Here is a 19,151-nt window from a genome sequence, read left to right on the forward strand (position 1 = left end):
TGCATAAGCTTTATGCATCTTTCTATGTTAACTGTCTTACCTTTTTCTTCTTTTCTACCGTAAACATGTCCGCAGACATGAAATTAAACATAGTTATATTAACAAAGCCCAGAAAATTAACAAACATAGAAGTTATTGAAAATTAAAGGCACACTCTTGCGTTTGCTAACATGCTTGTATTGACTTAGGAATTTAAATTTTCCTGACTTTTATGATTCTATATCTTTCGTTGGCCTGTAATATGTATTTAGTAGTAAGAAGTCGATGTTTTCTCGTTTTAAGTATTTAATTATCATAGTTGTGCAAATTCACGAACAGCTGGAAGATAATCAGGTTTCCTGAATCATACATATTGCGTAACAGAAACATATGCACTTGTAGACATGAAATAGCCTAACTTTTTCCTAAACACATAGAATGCGGCAAAAAGATGCATAGCAATGCGAGTGAGCGTAATGGAGAAAAGAGGCGCGGTTGATCAGCTGCTATGCATGTGACATCAGTTCAGTGGCCACGTAGTTAGTTATGTGAATACTGTGCATTTTTTGTGCAAATATTTTTTAAAAGGGGTGATTTTTGCGTTGCAAATCAGTGTCGATTTAGACAAAATTTCAACAAGAGTCGAAGAGGACATGTTTCAATCCATAACACAATTTTGTTTTGGATGAAAAACTTTCGAGAAACAGGTTTAGCTCAAAAACGGAAGTCAGCAGGTCGTCCAAGGTCAGCCAGTACATCAGAACACTTGGCGGGCAAGTCAAGCTGTGGCACCTTGCTCAAACCGGCCAGCTCATAAAGTGCTTTTGCTATGCGTCTGAGGATCGCAGTGATGGCGAATACTTCAATGTAATTTACAATGTTACCAGTACAAAATGGTCGTGATTCAGCAAACAAAATCGCATAACGTTTATACAGTAAATGATTTATGTGACTAATCACATGGTTTTTATGATTAGCGAAGCTCATTTCCATTTTAAAACGGTTATGTGAAGAAACAGAATTTTCGCTACTGACCTGTTCAAAACCGTAGATAGATGCATGAACATCCACTTTATAGTCACAGTGGCTTCGTTTTCAAGATCTTTTAATGCCTCTTAAATAATATATGTACCCCAATATATTGAATAAATAAATATGTACTGTACAAATGTTGTGTAATAAATGAGTTATTATCAATTAAGAACCATCAGATCTTTTAGATCACTATATACTTAACCAATATTTACTGATAATTAACTCGATTAATGAAACTTAAAGTAATTCTTACTATTATCCTGAACAACTATATTATCAGACGGAGTCGATTTCACTGGCGCTTCTTCATTTTTTTCATTTTTTTCAGTATCAGGTTCATGTGGTGAGCTATGTTCACTAACATCCCACCTCTGTGCCGCGGGTTCATCAATATAGGTAGTTTCTCCAGACATATTAAACACCGTCTCATCCAATACTGGAGACTGTTGCCGAGATTCCACCGGCTCATAAAAGTCCTAGAAAGACATCAAATTTATTTTTCATTGAGTATACAAACATCCTTAAAAACACTACTGCAAGCCTTCAAGGTAAATTAGTATGGGAACGAAGACTAAGAAATTCTCGAGTTTTTTGGTACATAAAATATGAAACTTTAATGAATGCCACCAGGTTTGAAAATTTTTATTCAAAATACTCATCCATCAGTTTTCCTCTATCAAAGTCCCTGTTACTTTAAATACTAAGCCATCATTTCTATCTGAACTACAGTGGACCTTCGGGTTACAGACTTCTTGGTTCACAATCAAACCGGTTAACAAACAAATTTTGTGAGCAATATTTCCCTCGGTTTATGAACCAGTACGAACACATACACAAATACACACTTCCAAGTATCCAATAGTGCTTTTTTGCACTTACCGCAAACATTATGTTTCAGAGTTCTGTGATCAAAAGCTATTTTTTGCACTTTTTGTGTTTTATAGCCCCCATAATGTTTAATTTACTGTCATTTGTTTATCTTTAAAAAAGCTAATGTTATTTTCATTCTATATTCTTTATCACAGAAAACGCTTGAAGATAAAACAAACACACCCAGTACCACGTTTCTGTGGCTAGAGTGAATTAACTGTACTTACATTAATTGCAGTTTTTGTATGTATATATTAATAGCTGTGTCTGTAAACGAAGAACTTCAGATCCAAATTGAAAGTGACTATGTCTGTGACTCTTAATCTCTTGAACCACCCGACCGATCTCGATCAAATTTTTGACGCCGATGAAGTTCTGGCCTGGGAGTGTTTTCAGCTATTCACTTTGACAGTAGAACGTAGGGGAGGGGGAGGAGGGGGAATTATAAGAAAAACTAATTAAACTTAACTCTTGAACCAAACAACCAATCTCGATCAAATTTTCAACATAGATAACGTTCGTGCTTGGAATGGATTTTACCATTTCACTTTGACGGAATAACGTCGGAAATGGGAAGATATATGGGACATATACAAAAATCAATAATTATAAAAATATAAGTGACCATGTTCGTGAGTTAATAACTCTTGAACCACCCGACTGATCTCGATAAAACTTTCAAGATGGATAAGGTTCAGACCTGGGATGTTTCCATCATTTTACTTTGACGGCACAATGTAGGTGAGGGGAAGGGGGGACATGAAAAAAGTAAAAAAGTTGAAATTAAAAGTGACTGTCTTTGTGACTTCATCACGCTTAAACCATTGAACCGATCTTAATAAAATTATCAATACAGATGAGATTCGGACCTGGGGTGGTTTTTATCATATCGCTTGACGGTAGAACTTAGGGTAGGAGGAGGAAAGAGGAGAGATATATAAAAATAAATAGAACTTAATAACTCTTGAACTACCTGACCGATCACGATCAAATTTTCAACATAAATGACGTTTGAGCCTGGAAAGTTTTTTTTTTTTTTTTTTTTTAATATTTTCACTTTGACAATAGAATCTAGGGGAGGGGGAGGGGAGATTAATATATAAAAATAAATAGAACTTAACTCTTGAACCAGCCACCCAATCTTGATCAAATTTTCAACATACATGACATTCGGGCCAGGGATAAATTTTAATTTTATCATGCCGTGCCCCGCAACATGGGGAGGGGAGAGGGATATATAAAAATAATCGAAAATGACCAATATCAAAGAGCGCTTTAGTAATAGTAAAAACGGAACATATTACTATTTTTCCTTAATTTAACACAGCGAAATCGGAGTGCGTCTTAGATTCGAGGACATCTTAAATTCGAGTAATTATCAAAAAATTCTTAATTAAAGACTTATTAACGTGTTATTAAAACTACTTGGCTAGCCATAAATATTTTTAATTCTATATCATATTCAATCATTCAGACAACAATAGTCTCCTGTGTTTGCGCAGGATGTACGGGTTTGCTAATTTACATTTATTTCAACGTGAAAAATAATTTCAGTTCACCAACAGCGTTGCAGAACGTCCGTATGGGTCCACTGTACATCAACCAATTTTATATAACAAGCGAACTGTATCACGTGTTATGATTAATTATTCTTGGTTGAAAATTGGGAAATACGTTCTCAAATATTATATATAAATATTACAGGGTGAACGGTAACTACGTGGACAAACTTGGACGGGTGATAGTACATCTAAAAAGAAGCAAAAAAAGTCCTAGTGAACATGGGGGAAATTCTGTCCCGTTTAGGAGTGACAGAGTGGGAACATGAACTTCAGAGGCCAACAGCTTAAAAATAATACATCATAGAGTGTGCAGTTAAAAACGCCACTTAGAAAGTCATACCTAATCTATTGAAAAATGCATGTTTGAAAACGCACCCACGTGTGCGCACGGGATTAACAACGTGTGACACTTCTTTTCTTTACACCATGTCCGGGAATCCCTCCGTTCCTTTGGCGAATCCCGTGCGCACGCATACCCGAAGGTCCCTGGGTAAGGTGAACCTGCGAAGGTAGTTTCTCATTGCCTTTCATGGGATGTTGATGTACTAAGGATGGGATCTACAGCTTAACCTGGGATCCGAATAACTTGTGTTCCCACCGGGAATCGAACCCGGGACCCCTTGATTACAAGGGAACGAGCTTAACCACTTATCCATTGGAGACACATTCACTGATACCGACCTACAGGAAGTGGAAGGGGAGCGACACCCGAGTCCATAGAAGGAGAGAGAGAGAGAGAGAGTAGCCTACTAGAGATCTAATGGGGCGTGATTTTGAAGCTGGGATTGGCTGACATCCATTGGTGGACGTCACTGTGAGAATTGATAAGAAAAATAATTATTTACATTATTCACCGTCAATAATGGTTTAATAGCATCTATATTAATAATACAATAAACTGTCTGTCTGTAGCATTTTTCAACTCGAGAACCATAGATAGAAACATGAAATTTTAATGTTTTAAAGCTCCCAGAGAAAAGAACCAAATGACGTGTTCCAGGTCCCTAGGTCACACCTGAGCTGAGATATGGGGGGGGGGGTGCAAAATCCCCTGAGAATAACCCGGAGACAGTGGCGTCTCGTGACATAATTTTTCGGTAGTTCACAGTCGTTAGAAAATTCTATTCTAGAATTCTTTAATATTCTAAATAAGAAAAACTATAAATAATCAATGAACGTAATCATATATATATTTACACATAATGAAATGTACCAATTTATAAACAAGTACTCCATTTTATTCGTATATGAAATTACTTCTCACGTTCTTCTGGGCAATCAACTTGTCAATAACTCTTCTGAAGTTTAGATTTTTTAACTTTTTTCTCTGTTGATGCTATAGCTAGTGTACTGAGACTATTTTGAGCTACGGCAGTCCTTTAAATGCTTTCATATTGTTTAATATCGTAACACACTTTCAGTTTCTAAAGTCAACTTCGGATTATTTGCTATGATTTTCCCGAATTTTGTTGTGTGCAATTCTCCTTCTACAGACTCACTATCAATTTCACAATATACTAAATGTAATCTCCATTAGTATCAAGACTGCAAACGTCTGCTATCTCGTATATTTGAAGAGCTTCTTCGTGGCTAAGCGCTTAGCATACGTGCCTTTGGCGTGCGAGACCCGGATTCGATTCACGAAGGGAGCTCATGTGGTTCGGATTCCTCGTTAATCAGTAGGTTCCGTCTCATATAGCCTCGCTGCTGAAAGGGATGTTAAACTCAAAATCAACTCAAGTCGTATATTTGAATTGCCATGTATGCTCTTTAGTGAACCGTTAACAGTATACATGAAACATGTAATGTATGAAATTATTATGATAATTGCAGAGACACCTTTAATTAGGAATGCTTTGTCCATGTAGTTTTGCATTGTTATCTAAGACACTTCATTACTGTTCCACACCCCTCCAAAGAAAAACACCTTCCCGGTTACAGCTGAACGTACGTTACTACAAATCTCAATACTCTTCTTTTTCTATTTTGTACGTGTTAAAAATGAATGTTGAAAAAAATCAATTTCAAAATTTCTTTCAGGTTCCCACAATACATTGTAGCAATATTACCAAGTACAGCATGTTTTGATAAGCTATTCGCTTTTCTTACAAACATTTAGTTTATTTAGGTAGAAAAGACCGTAACCTAAAGAAAAATCAGAGATTATGCTGTACATATTTAAAAAAAAAAAAAAAAAAAAAAACTTGAAAATAAATTAAAATTTAATTTTATTCTGCATTAACTTAAAAATCTCTAGAGAAGGGTTTTAAACCTCCCATTCCCCTTGGTACGACCTCGGAAATCCGTAATTTTGTTTGTTTCGTAAGTGTATTTTCATTGCGAGAACTGAGATAAAAAGAAATGTAGACAACTGATTGAAAGAATAAGTTATATAGTACTACTATATCCACCTGTATATTTTAAGTTGCAGTTCAGTGTTTGATTGTGTTAAAAGCGCCACGTTACTAGAAATTAGTCAACAACAGCTGTCAACGCAGAAGTTCATTCTTTGCTTCTGTTTAAAGCGCCACATTACTGGAAATAAGTCAACAACAGTGCTTTCAACGCTGCTCGTGCAAATCTTGATTTGAACGTCAGGAGACCGCCGTTCCTCCATTCAGCTGTGTTTCCCTTCCGTACTGTACACAGAGCAGACTATCACGCTCGCTGCTCTGTTGTGAACGTGCTGTGATGATGGAATGCATATACGCAAGGAGTAAAGCAAGCGAAGAATAGAAACGAAACAATATAATAATATTCTAAATATTATTAAATATCTTAAGGAGCAACAAACAGCCCACGATACTTGGTGGTTCACGCGCTCTTGCGAACTGCCCAAGGCGACGCCACTGCCCGGAGGCATTTTTAAAATCGAAAACGATGAATATTTAGAGTTGAGTTCACAGTTTTTGGGGTCGCTGAGATGAATAATGACACTTTTAATCCAATTAAATTTCAAGATCATACTCCTCTCCTCAGGGAGGTAGAGAGATTTTAAAAGTAATCGAAAACGACAGATATTAGTGTTGAATTCATAGTTTCCAAGGTCGCTGAGTTTAACGGTATCAGTTTTCATGATGTTCAAGTTCATCCTCACCCCTTGGGGTAGAGGTGGGAGAAGATGACCTTATAAAAATAATCAGATAAGCTAGCTAATTAGTAACTACTGTAATTAGAGCAAATTAAACACATTAACATATTTTCTCGGGTTTGCGCGGGATTCTGCAAGTTGCCAGTTTAAATATTGCTTTATTGTGAATCTTAAAAAAAAAAAAATCCAAAATTTTGCCGCCTCCTAAATTCTGCCGCCCTGTGCCAGAGCACAGAACAGCACTTACCTAAATACGGGCCTAATTGTTAGGGTTATCAAATCTAGGAGGTTCAGATGGGTATGTCACGTAGCCCGGATGGAAGAAAGTAGGAATGCTTTCAAAGCCTTAACTGGAAGGCCAATAGGAAAACGACCATTAGGAAGACCTAGGCGCAGATGGGAGGACAATATTAAGATGGATCTCGCAGAAATAGGAATAGAAAGTAAAAACTGGATCCAGTTGGTTAAGGATAGAAGTCAGTGGAGAGCTTTTGTAAACGCGGCACTGAACCTTGGGGTTTCATAGGCCATAGAGTTAGTTAGTACTAAATAGAGTTAGTACTAAATAGAATTAGTTAGTACTAAATAGAGTTAGTTAGTACTAAGCCACCTATTAAGATTAAAAACTGATAGTGAAATATATCATCATCAATTTTTTATTAATACTTTAACAAGATGACAATACTCTATAGTGTTAATGATACATAGCGAAAATTATGATCAATTCTTAAAATTTACTTTTTACTTTACTACACAGTGTATAACATTGTCCAAAGATGAGAGATATATCAATCGATAGACCACCTGGAGCTGGACAAAGTGAGAGGTACTTGAGATTAAATGCTCATGAGTAGTTTTCGAGAAAATTGAACTTGTATGGCACTAAAAAGTACGTTGTTCGTTGCCAATACTAATTAATAGTAATGTTTGTGCTCAAGCAGGTTGTTTATTTAGTTATGAATTGTATATGTAAAAAAAAAAAAATAAATAAATAAAAAAAATAAATAATAATAATAATAATAATAATAATAATAATAATAATATAAAAAATACACAGTTCAGTAGCAGATTATTAGTCCACAGGCATGTAGTGTAGCATGTTCTACTATGGGGGCTATAAATAATATATCTGGAAAATTATATACCATTAAAAGATTACTGGAAGGGAAACGCAACAACTTGTCTAGGTGGTCAGTCAGCTAGCACTGCATCTGTTCCGTGTCAGGTCAGGGCGAATACGAAATGCTTACGCGATAGATTGATGATGCGTCTATAGGGCATTACATCTATTACATCTATTATAATTCACGGCAGGGCTAAGCTTGATTCGCGCAAGAATACGTCAGTAGAAGTAGGTGTATTGGCAAAGGTGCATATCCGAATATTTACTTAGAAAACTGCTCGTGCGAGAAGCACGCATCATAGCAACATTTCGAGGTGTATTGCCACAAGTTGAGTCGGCAGAACACTGAACACGGTAGTTCTTAAAAGATAAAAATGTTGGAAACTAGCGTAGTGTCTTTTTGGCATGCGGGTAAATGTGACACCTAATTTTATTCCATTCTTCACCAGTATTTAATATATCAGAAACTAATTGTAAATATAAGCATGTAAATAAATCAAATAATTATTCAATAAAGCACAGATTGATGCATGTTTACACATGAACAATCGTTTAAATAAATTCTCGTTAATGCGAATACCCACCTTTGCTAACGCGCTTACTTCTTACGGACGCACACATGCTGCTGATGCGGGCCAACCGGCTTCGCCCTAATTGGAACGGGAATAAGCACAGCTTGAGAATAGCGGGCTGTTTTGAAAATTTATTGGTAAAATATGTTACTCCATAAAAAAAGAGTAATGTTTAAATATGCTATCGTATTTGGAAAACATGTTTATCATCTGTGAACAAAGAAACTGCGTTAAAAATTTTAATTCATTAGTTTGCACTTAAAATGCAAAGGGAGTTTACAGCATCACCAAGTAAAAATTGGTTAAAAATTATTATAATTACACTTCAGAGAAAGATACGAAGACACTATACCAGGCGCATAATTTGGGCTTCAGGGGACAGAGTTAGTGTAATAAGTTTGAGGAACATACGCACTTTCATTAACAATTAAAATGACTACAGTAATTTTCTCTTTTATATATGTAGTGATTCACTATACTTTTTGTTATTCTTAAACAGAAAAATATGGACAACAATAGACAATCGGAAAATTGCATCTCCATTATAAATAATAGGCAGAAGACTAAAATCGTGAATCTTGTGCTGAAATTAGGTACTATCACCCAAAAGAAAAGCGTCTGAATATCATCTGTTTCGAGCATACTAAGATGAATTTCGGAATATGATGGTCAGAAACAAAGCCAGCCATCGAGCAAAAATATTTCTTATATGCAGCTTTGCATTACTCACTGTTTGTGCGTTCATGGAAAATGCTAAATACAATCTATTGCACCTAGTACACCAGGAAATCATGAATCTCAAAAAACGTTGATAGCTGTGTTCTTAAGAATTTGATATAATCGTCTGCCAGACTGTCAATACACCTTCTACTTTTGTGACCAATCCTACAAAGGATCGATCGACACCTGCTATAACACTAGCTGAAATGTTCCTTAGAATTAAACATCATTGTAATTAGTAAACTAAATATTTTACTATAGCATGCTATTTCAAAACTACAAACTACTTAAAAGGCTGAAACACACTTGTCTTCTCCTACAGGATAACATAACTGTTCTTTGCTTTTGCGAATGACTTCTAAACCACTGTCTAATATTTTCCTGAAATTATTTCAAGAGGATTGCCGGCGATTTTTTATTATTCTCTGCGAATGAATAATCTCTTCTAAACATATACATCTTGCAAGGTCATAACATAGCCTCGTCAGACAGTTTTTCAACTTAAGATCACTTGTTCTGAGCTCCCATCATCGGCTGATTAAATATAATCGGGTTCAATAGTTAGTTGAACTAGGCTCAGCGATGAATCCGCTTGGAGCAACAAATTTTTTACTTAACCATAAAATGATCCATGATAAAATATTTGAACCCGGTTGATGCAACTGACTATGAATGTTCCTTCTTACATATGGTGTAAGCTTCTTTAATACTGCGGGTCATTTATCTTTTCACTTTCAATACTTTTTCTCCTGCAACTGATAACAGTGAGAGTCTCTTTTTTGTTGACGCTCTGGCGAGAACAATTCCATTTATCTTCCAGAAACGATTACTATGCAATTTTAACATGTGCTTCATTCACACGATGACCATAATAGGGATTCGGCTTTCTGAACACCTATTTGGCAGATCATTCATTTCTTGTCTTGTCAACCATGTATTTTGTTGCAGATGGAATGTGCAAATTTTGTGTCTTTGAAAGGGACACTGGGATAATTGTTAGAACTTGTATCTTTTAATTGTAGGAGTCATACATTCAACGGCTGAATTGACGTTTCATATAAATTCCCGACAAGTTACACAAGCCTCTTTTGGTTCATTTTTTTCTGAAGGTGGAATTTCTATTTTGAAGAGTTTCATCACTTTGATTTGGTGTACTCACCACAGATATAGTAATTTCTCTGTGCTTTGTCGATGCCACCAACACCTACAGCTGACTAATTCAGGGAATGTAATTATTCTTCTGCAGATACAAATCTTCATCATTCACTTCTTCTTATTAAGTTAGTGTCATTGTTTATATTCCGTCAAAGCATTTAAAATACAAAAAGTCATCACTGGAAATATCTTGACTTTGAAATAGAGTATTGAAATGAGCACTCTTATTCCCAACTTTGAAGGAAGTCTGCCTTTTTGCAGCACACTTCACTCTTCTGTGGCCCCAATCAGAAGAATTCCAAACTTACTATTTTCCATAAAACACTCAACAACTCAATCAATCAGTTTACATAACCTTACAAGTACTATTAGATCACAAATGTGGTAAACTGCTCTTTCTTTGCCTACTTATAACTGAACTACCAATTCATGTCTTTCTTTTATATGCTAGACCAAACACACAGAATTATTTGAATGGTTCCAGAATGTTTTAGAATATTCTAGAAGGTTCTGTTAACTTCTGGAATAATCTCGATAGTTCCACATTGTTCCAGAACACCTCCCAAGATTTGGAAGTTTCTAGGTAAAGAAAATCCGAAGAATAAAAACACTTTACCAATTCCATCTTTGTTTAATTTATCGTTTGTGTTTCTGAGACAAAACAAATAAATAGATAAAAATAAAAATAATACAATGAAGACATTAGACACGGAAATTAAAGCACGAACATTACTTATAAAACCTGTTAAGTTCGAAAGTGGAAGTTCTCCTTTTCAGGGAAGAAAATTTAATTGGTATTTATGATAAAATGTATTTTTTTTTTATTTTTTCAAAAAAAAATTTTTTTTTGGGGGGGGGGGGGGGGAAGAAATAACTAGGACACATACGACCAAAAAGAGGATATCAATTGTATCAGTAAATGTTTACTTTTCAAATAAAATGAAATACAACAAAATATCTTGACTCATTCCAGAAATAGAGCATTTTAATGTTTTGCCGTGCCGAAAATCGCACGTGAGAAATGATACTCTGTACCTCGGGCCAGGATGTTTTTCTTTGTTCAAAAGTTTAACATCTGTTAAATTCAATAACATCTGAGACCATTAAGGTAACCTCCTGCCTGAATTGATACGGACTATTCCCGCTGTACATTTGCCTTCTAACAGTGACAAATATGCTTCTAGGAATAACAAGGTCCTAACTGACGCACACACTACTTGTAATTCACATCTCCGTCAACGACAGTAGAAATTTAAATAATCTATTACCTCATTATCGTCATCCGCAAAGAGATCCAAAGTATCTGCGATAGTTGGTTCTTCTGCTGTTTCATCATCCTTGGTGCAATCTGAAGTAACAAACATCATGAATACGGAAGCTAAATTAATAATCATATTTATATTTTATGCATTCACTGCAAATATTATGCCTGAAATGTATTATTATATCGTTGATGTAGTTCAATACCAATATATCGTACACCCGATGGAAGACTGTTACAAGTCAAAAATACACATTTGTGGGAATATTGACTTTTAAAGCTTGTTATTGTATCAAAATTGCTCCCTGGTATTTCTGCTATCTAGGGGTTAATTTGTTTAGTTACGTTTAGGCGAAAACACCACCACGTACGCTTCTCTCTCTCTCTCTCTCTCTATTCTCTTTTGAGCGATGATAACCCAAAATTTCCGTTTTCTGAGTTGAAATTCTTCCACCGGGTATACGACATATATAAGATATTCTAAAAATGGCGCCCATGGACAACAGAGGGCTATTCTACAGGTCAAAATAAAGCGAAATTGCTATATAATGATATATCCTCCGAGACCTCCTTCAGCCGCTATGGGAAATCAAAAATTTCACTATGTGGCAACGTCGTAGATTTAACTTGGAACCATTAGCAATGCTCTACGAATTCATCAAGCAGTTACATCGATTGTTACGCTAATAGATACTGCTAGTGTCAACGCTTACCGATTTAAAATGCCATTTGAAAAGAATTGATGTAACTATTTGATGGATTAGTAGATCTACTCTATGGTTCTTTGTCTGGTGACACTGTCACATAGTACGATTCGTGTCTCCAGACGAGGGCCCAAAAGGTATACAATTATATATATTTTTCGCTTCATTTTGACTTGTAAAAAAATGCTCTGTAGTCTGTGGGCGCCATTTTTAAAACACTCGATATATTACATAGATATAGATATGGATAGCAAGAGTAAAATCTTCTTATAAAACGAGTGGTTTCATTTTACAATATGAAACTACGGTAGACTTCCAAATTATGCGAATTCAATTCTCAAATTTGAAGTAGTACAACATCTGTACAGTGGATGTACTGATCTGTACATCAACATCTTTGATCCTATTCCTCTGTTGAAACTACTGGTTACAACAGAGGAATAGGATCAAAGATAGAACATGTTTTTCGGACCCTGAAGCCATCAATCATTATCTCTTACTGTTTTGGCTCTATAGCGATTAACATTAAAACCAAAGTTCTAATTAATGTATATCACTTCCGGTCGCAAAAAAGGAATAAAATCAGGGGTAAAACGTATTCTTGGTACTGAATCTATATCAAAAACCTAATTGTCGCTGTTTCCATTTTATCTATTATCCAATTAGTGTTGTAACTGAAAAATCGTAGATTTTCAGTTTCCGGTTTTCACACATATATAAAAGTCAAGACAAAATTCATTCTTGGGACGGTTGATCTGTGTCAAAACTGTTTTTCGATAACTCTTACCGTTTTTGGTCTATGAAAATCAGTATTTAACCGGAAGCACTAGTAATGTTTCAATCACTTTCGATTTTAGTAAAATACTGCCGGTGGTGATGGTATGTTCTCTTGAGACGCTGAACCGACTGCAAAAACCCGCTTGTCGCTTTCTGTTACCGTTTTTGTTATATTGCGGTCAAGGTCAAAACCGAAAACGGTGGTTTTCTACCACTTTTGGCTTGAATAGAGGGTTAACAGAGGAAATGGGACCTATTCTTGGGACGCTGAAACGATCCCATAAAAAAGCACTTCTCCGTATCTCTTACCGTTTTTGCTCTATAAAAATCAATAGTGAAACCATAAGTACTAGTAAATTTTCAACCATTTCCGGTTTTCGTAGAGTATTGCGGGTTTTTATGATGATATGTCCTCTTAAGACGCTGAATCGATTGAGGAAAAAAAAACTTCTCACTGTTTATTACCGTTTCTGATCTACAGCGATGAGCGTTGAAATCGGAAATGCTTGGTTTCTACCATTTTTAGTATAAATAGAGGATTAATAAAAGAGGTGGAACCTACTTTCAGGACGTTGAATCGATTGCAAAAAAACCGCTTCTAAAAATTATTTACCGCTTTTGCTCTTTGAAAATGAGTATTGAAACTGGAATACTAATAAATCTGAACCACTGCCGGTTTTGATAGTGCTGTGGATAGTCATATGTTGTCTTAAGATGCTGAATCGTTTGAGGGGAAAAAATTCTCGCTATCTGTTACCGTTTTCTTTCTGGGGCGATAAAGGTTGAAACCAGAAATAATTAATTTGAACCTCTTTTGGTTTGTACAGAGGGTCAACAGATAACAACAAACCTACTCTTGAGGCTGAATCGACTACGGAAAACTGCTTTTCGATATTTCTTACCGTTTTCGCCCTGATATCTGTCAACAGACAGACGGACGAACGGACACAGCTATTCTACAAAACTTCTGACACTTATGAATAGCATAGTTTGGAAGTCTAAAAAATGAAATTGGAAAATGTCAGAGGGCACGTCGAATGATGGATTCTGCTTGCCCACTGGGACCCCTGGAGGGTCACCTGACAATTTTAAATGGCAAGATATATATATATAATGTTTTACATAATTGAAAAAGATCTTGAAAAAAACAAACAACTTTTGTAGGAAAATTGTTTTTGTATGGGGCACTGTTTACGAATGGCCACAATTGAACTTTGAATTTTGGAAGTGGCCATTTCGCAAACGGTGTCCTACATACAAAACTTTTTTTTTTTTTCATGATCTCTTCAATGATGTAAAATATTACATACCTTGCTATTTAAAGGTAAAAGGTCCTTTCCTATATCATTTTTTGTATCATTTCTTTTATCTCCAAAAGTGCAATTTATAAGCATTAGAAATTTTATCTGAAACAGAGGTATATATGAAATATCATATAACTACAATGCAATGATTGTACGCAGTATAGATCAAACCAGTAATGGAAATGAAATGAAATGAAATCTTTGAGTTTTACGTCCCACGATTATGCCGGTCAGGCTAAAGGAGACGGTGATGATGAGTAATGAATGAAATGGTGGAATGAAGAAAGTGGGAGGAAACGGGAAAACCAGTAATGGAGTTGGCATACTGTTGGTTTCATGTCAACGGTGTAGCACCCGCTCCGACGTGGAAACATGCACTGATTCGTTTCCGAAGGGCATTTTATCATCTCCTGAGACAAGCTGGTCAACAACTGTTGTTACTGGCCCGTAAAATCTTTCACAGATGGAACTGAGTTAGAGTTACCATCCTAGCAAAACCCACATGTTTTATAGGGGATAGATCAGCGGGTCATGTTGCTACGAAGATGTCACATCACGTAAATAGTGCATAGACTTGTACTGCGTATGGACAAACGTTATCCTGTTGAAAATTCTTTCCCAGGATGTTGTCGCAGGAGGATAACACGGACAGAGGATGTCAGTATTGGAACGACTACCAAAGGTAACATAAGGCCATACCCTATGGTTTCCCTCTATGAGGATACCAAAGATAATACTTCTATCTATCTCTACCACACTGACAGCATATGTCCTCTCCCATAGATGCTGCCATGCTTGCACATGATAGTCATCAATGGTGACGCACAAGCAAGATTCCCTTCGCTTAACGTAATACAGCGATAATTGTCATCACTTAATTCCTCCTGGGTAGACACCATCTGGAATGCACCTGACGTCAGCCTACTTATCGGACGGTGAACTCGTACTCAGGCCGATTCCAGTCAAGCTACAGCGTATCGTAGAGCCCTATGCTGTACCCGAATAACAGGCGCAAACATCATTATGCTGTTTAATGCTCGGTGCAAACCAGGGAGATCCTTTCTTGGTGTGGTCTGTTGTAGTCGAACGAAACCTTCATGACGAGTGTGAGTGTCCTCACATATGCACTGATTCCAACATTGGGCCACTGTGACATCTGAATATTTCAAACGCCTGATAATTGAAAAGTACGACCACCTGGCCTCATGCAAACCACAATCTGATTCACTTCAAACTTCGCCACATGCCGTCCAATGCATCTACCAACGTATTTATCGTACTATTTTACTTTAAGTCCAATACTACTAAGACAAATTTAAATCAAATGCATAACATATTCAAACTCAATTTCTCATATATCTAGAATTACACAGGTAAACTAAAATACCCGAACGTTTTCTTGAATAAGGCTTTTAAAGATATTCTAGTACTGAACTAGTGCAGCAATACATTAATACAGCAAATCTTGATAATTAAGCTTTCTGACTTCTCAAATTACAGTTCTGGTCAAAGAGTAATTTCTCATTTATATAAATTGTACAGTCAACTAATTTTAAAGTTTCTAACGAGGAATAACATAATTCCACATTTTATAGGTCGGTAACTGATTCGTATGTCATTTAGTGTACCTTGTTCCAAACGAATTATATTGCCCATTAACGATTCAATGAGGAGTAATAAAGTAAGATGAAAATCGATACTATCGCTTCCTTTTCCGTTCGCACGAAGCTGCCTAATTACTGCATAATTGCTTAAGCATATTGTTATCTGCTCTCATGATTTTTTTGATATTAGACAAACACTAAACGCTTAAGAAGTTATAGATTATACGTACGTGAAACATCTAACCCTACCGCATACCTGAAAAACCAAGAAATCTCGTATTATATGTTAAATTTCTATTAGAACATTTGAAATACAAAATATGTCGTTGTTGTATCAATATTACGCAATGGTAGTCATATTATACCTTTGCTAATAATACTTATTTCTTTAGTATATTACTGAGCGATATGATGGCTCAATGGCAGAGTGCTCAGCATTGGTGCAAAGGGTGCTTAATTCGATATGCCACTCTATGTTTGAGTTTGTGGATTATCTCGAAATTCTTACGTTTTCTTCCATTTCAGTTTACTAATTTTTTCGTAATACCGAGCTTCCTCCCAACTAAATTGTTAATTCCCGCTAATAGTACGGGAAACTTTAGTTTGATTCCTGATGGAAATATGACTCAGATCCATGTTAAACTGTACATCCAAGTCTCAAATAGCCTTGTACTGATATTAGGTATCAATTATCCACCCAGACTCAATATTAACGTTATGTGAGGCTCAAAAATTTGTAATTGATAACAATACCTGTAGCATCATCTCTATCCGTTTTCAGTTCAAATAGATCTTCATCTTCATCTTCAGTGTCACTTTTTATAACAGATACAGACTTTCTTTTCCAGCCGCCAATAGCTGGTTCTTCATCATCGCTATGAATGATCCGAGTAACAGCAGCGTTGTGTTCATTATCCACACTTCTAACAGTTTTATCTTTACCTACACAAAAAAATATATATGAAGGTTTATTATAAAAATATTACATGTCTTAATTTGTCATAATATAGAAAATTGAAATGCAAGTGTTAAATAGAGAAGATCTTTAATTAGCTACATAGAATGATATTTTCATTCGAACACAATCTACTTAATCAGAGTCAATTTGCAAAATATTATAGATACATTGTACAGGTAACTGGGGATCCATGAAGTATATTGCGTTTCTGAGTTGAATTCAATATACCAATACTTTTAAAACACCTAGTAGATGTTAGACATCGAGACATAGACATATGTGTTGAATTTATGAATTCAATTTTCAAACAGATATAAAGAAAACCAATAAACTGCAGGCATTTCCTTCTACCGCATTCCATATATACACACACGCTTTCTTGTCATTTCTCCTTTGTGAACGCAAATTAATTTCCCCGATAGTCAGCATGACGTATGTCCGATTGATGATCAAAACTATCACACACGGAAGTTCGTCTCGATTGAAGAGTGTTTCTATCAGGCCACGAAGGTCCAAAGCCCAGAGGAGGTGCTTTGGTAGGAAACCAGGGAGACTTCATCGGCACTGAAGATCCCGAACAAGAATGTTGGTGTACAGAAGATCTGAGTTTGTGTCGTCCAGTTTACAATACCCTCACATGTTGCTCTGACCTATAGTGTGTTTACAACAATATCATGTATCATTGCATTGGTGCATTGGATTACTCCCATTTTTATATTTTGGTTTTGGGATAACGGTGCATAAAAATACACAATCTGTCGTGTAGAAGAAGAAGAAGAAGAAAAGAAATTATATGTTATTGTTGATTCTAAATAGAAAGAAATAAGATGTAATCTCAATCGTTAAAGATATACGTTGGTTTTGTAGAGGTAATCTGCATATATAGTTGTCATAACCACTGAAAAAAGAAAATAAATAATTAATGGAGTCTTGATAATAAAAAGGTAATAGTGATACAAGTTGTCTGGACTGAGTTAATGTGATTTGACCGTGTTGATATATTTTAAGAATTAGTACACGTTTGTTATATTTTAAATGGTGCCGAAAGTACGGGAACTTTTGAGATTAGTTTGAAGTTAAGTAAAGCTGTCTCGATATAACTTTCAACACGGAATTTACTTTACTAACAAGTGGAAAACGAATCTATAGAAACTTAAAAATGAGCGTTCCTGGAATTGAAAATACAAATGCAGAAGGTGATAATATAGTTACCAGCTATGAATTCTTCAACGAACGTAGCTGATCTTATAAGACAGCTTGGTCAGCAAATATCTCAACAACAGCAAAAAATGGATACTCAGTTAAAGCGAATGTCTCGCCAAATGAACGGTAAGTTTGAACAACTTACACAGCAACAGCATAAAACGGATACTCAGTTAGAGCAAATGTCTCACCAAATAGAACAAATGGGTGAACAAATGTCGCAGCAACAGAATCAAATGGATAACAAGCTAGAACAAATACAACAAAATATGGATGCCAAGTTTAAGCAAATAGATCAACAAATAAATCGTAAGTTGGAACAAACCGATATTAAAATGGAGCAAATTCTGCACCGATTTACGGATGTACAAAATTCTGCAGAAGTTGTCGAAACCATAGTGAACGAACACAGTAGTCAAATCAAGGAATTGCAAGAAGAGATAAAGACCGTTAAAGAAAAGTTTAATATTTTCAAACGTGATCCGGTTCCAGTTGTCAATACTGAACAAATAACATATCAACCTGAAGTAGCAGTGGACGTGGGGGAATCTTTCGAAGGAAATTCAATGAAGGATGACAGCAAAGCTAGCATTTTGATGGGAGAAGAAATCGTTCGCATCACCGTAATAGAAATATTCATGTAAACTCCAATCGTTGTAAGCACACTCATTTTAGATTTAGTGAGATTAGTCATTTTAGATTTAGTGAGATCAGGTCATTGACGAAATTTAGTGGAAAAAGACAACATTCCGGCCAGTACTTCCTTTGGAAAAATTCGAAGATGAATGTGATTTAATGGGAGTTGATCAATCTAAATTTCTAAAAATATTGCCTCATGTTTTATTACCCCCATGGTCTGAGTAGTTCAAGGCAATCAAAAATAATTTACATAATTATTTGGATTTTAAGAATGCCTTGCTTACTAACTTTGAGAATGACTTCATGTTGGCCAATAGGGACGCCCTAGTTCGGAATCGGCATTTTAATCCTAAAGTAGACCGAAATCTCACTGATTTCGTCATATCTGTGTACAACGAATTAAAATTAATTAATCCATACCAACCGGATCAAGAGTAATAGCCTCAATACGAATCTTGTTACCTTTTAAGTTGCAACAAATGCTTATTTCTGCGCAATGTGTTAATTTTAATCATCTTATTATGATAGTCCAAAATTTTGAGAGTCAATTTACGTTACAGGCTAATAATAATCGAAAGCAAGCAAATCATAATC

At 35.7% G+C, this 19,151-nt stretch overlaps 1 protein-coding gene across 2 annotated transcripts in view; it reads right to left on the minus strand.

Annotated features, from left to right (window-relative positions):
• The window catches only part of LOC145666633 (uncharacterized), a 156,914-nt gene that overhangs the window by 95,413 nt on the left and 42,350 nt on the right, over positions 1 to 19,151 (minus strand). For both annotated transcript variants that reach the window (XM_081734073.1, XM_081734072.1), the window contains exons 4-6: positions 16,511 to 16,699; positions 11,376 to 11,455; positions 1,268 to 1,490 (exon numbers count right to left, since the gene is read on the minus strand). In XM_081734073.1, the coding sequence (XP_081590199.1) occupies positions 1,268 to 1,490; positions 11,376 to 11,455; positions 16,511 to 16,699 (492 nt within the window). The remainder of the gene's footprint in view (positions 1 to 1,267; positions 1,491 to 11,375; positions 11,456 to 16,510; positions 16,700 to 19,151) is intronic.

Source organism: Thermobia domestica, chromosome 12, assembly GCF_964235325.1.
Source record: "Thermobia domestica chromosome 12, izTheDome1.hap1.1, whole genome shotgun sequence".
In the NCBI taxonomy this organism is placed as follows: domain Eukaryota; kingdom Metazoa; phylum Arthropoda; class Insecta; order Zygentoma; family Lepismatidae; genus Thermobia; species Thermobia domestica.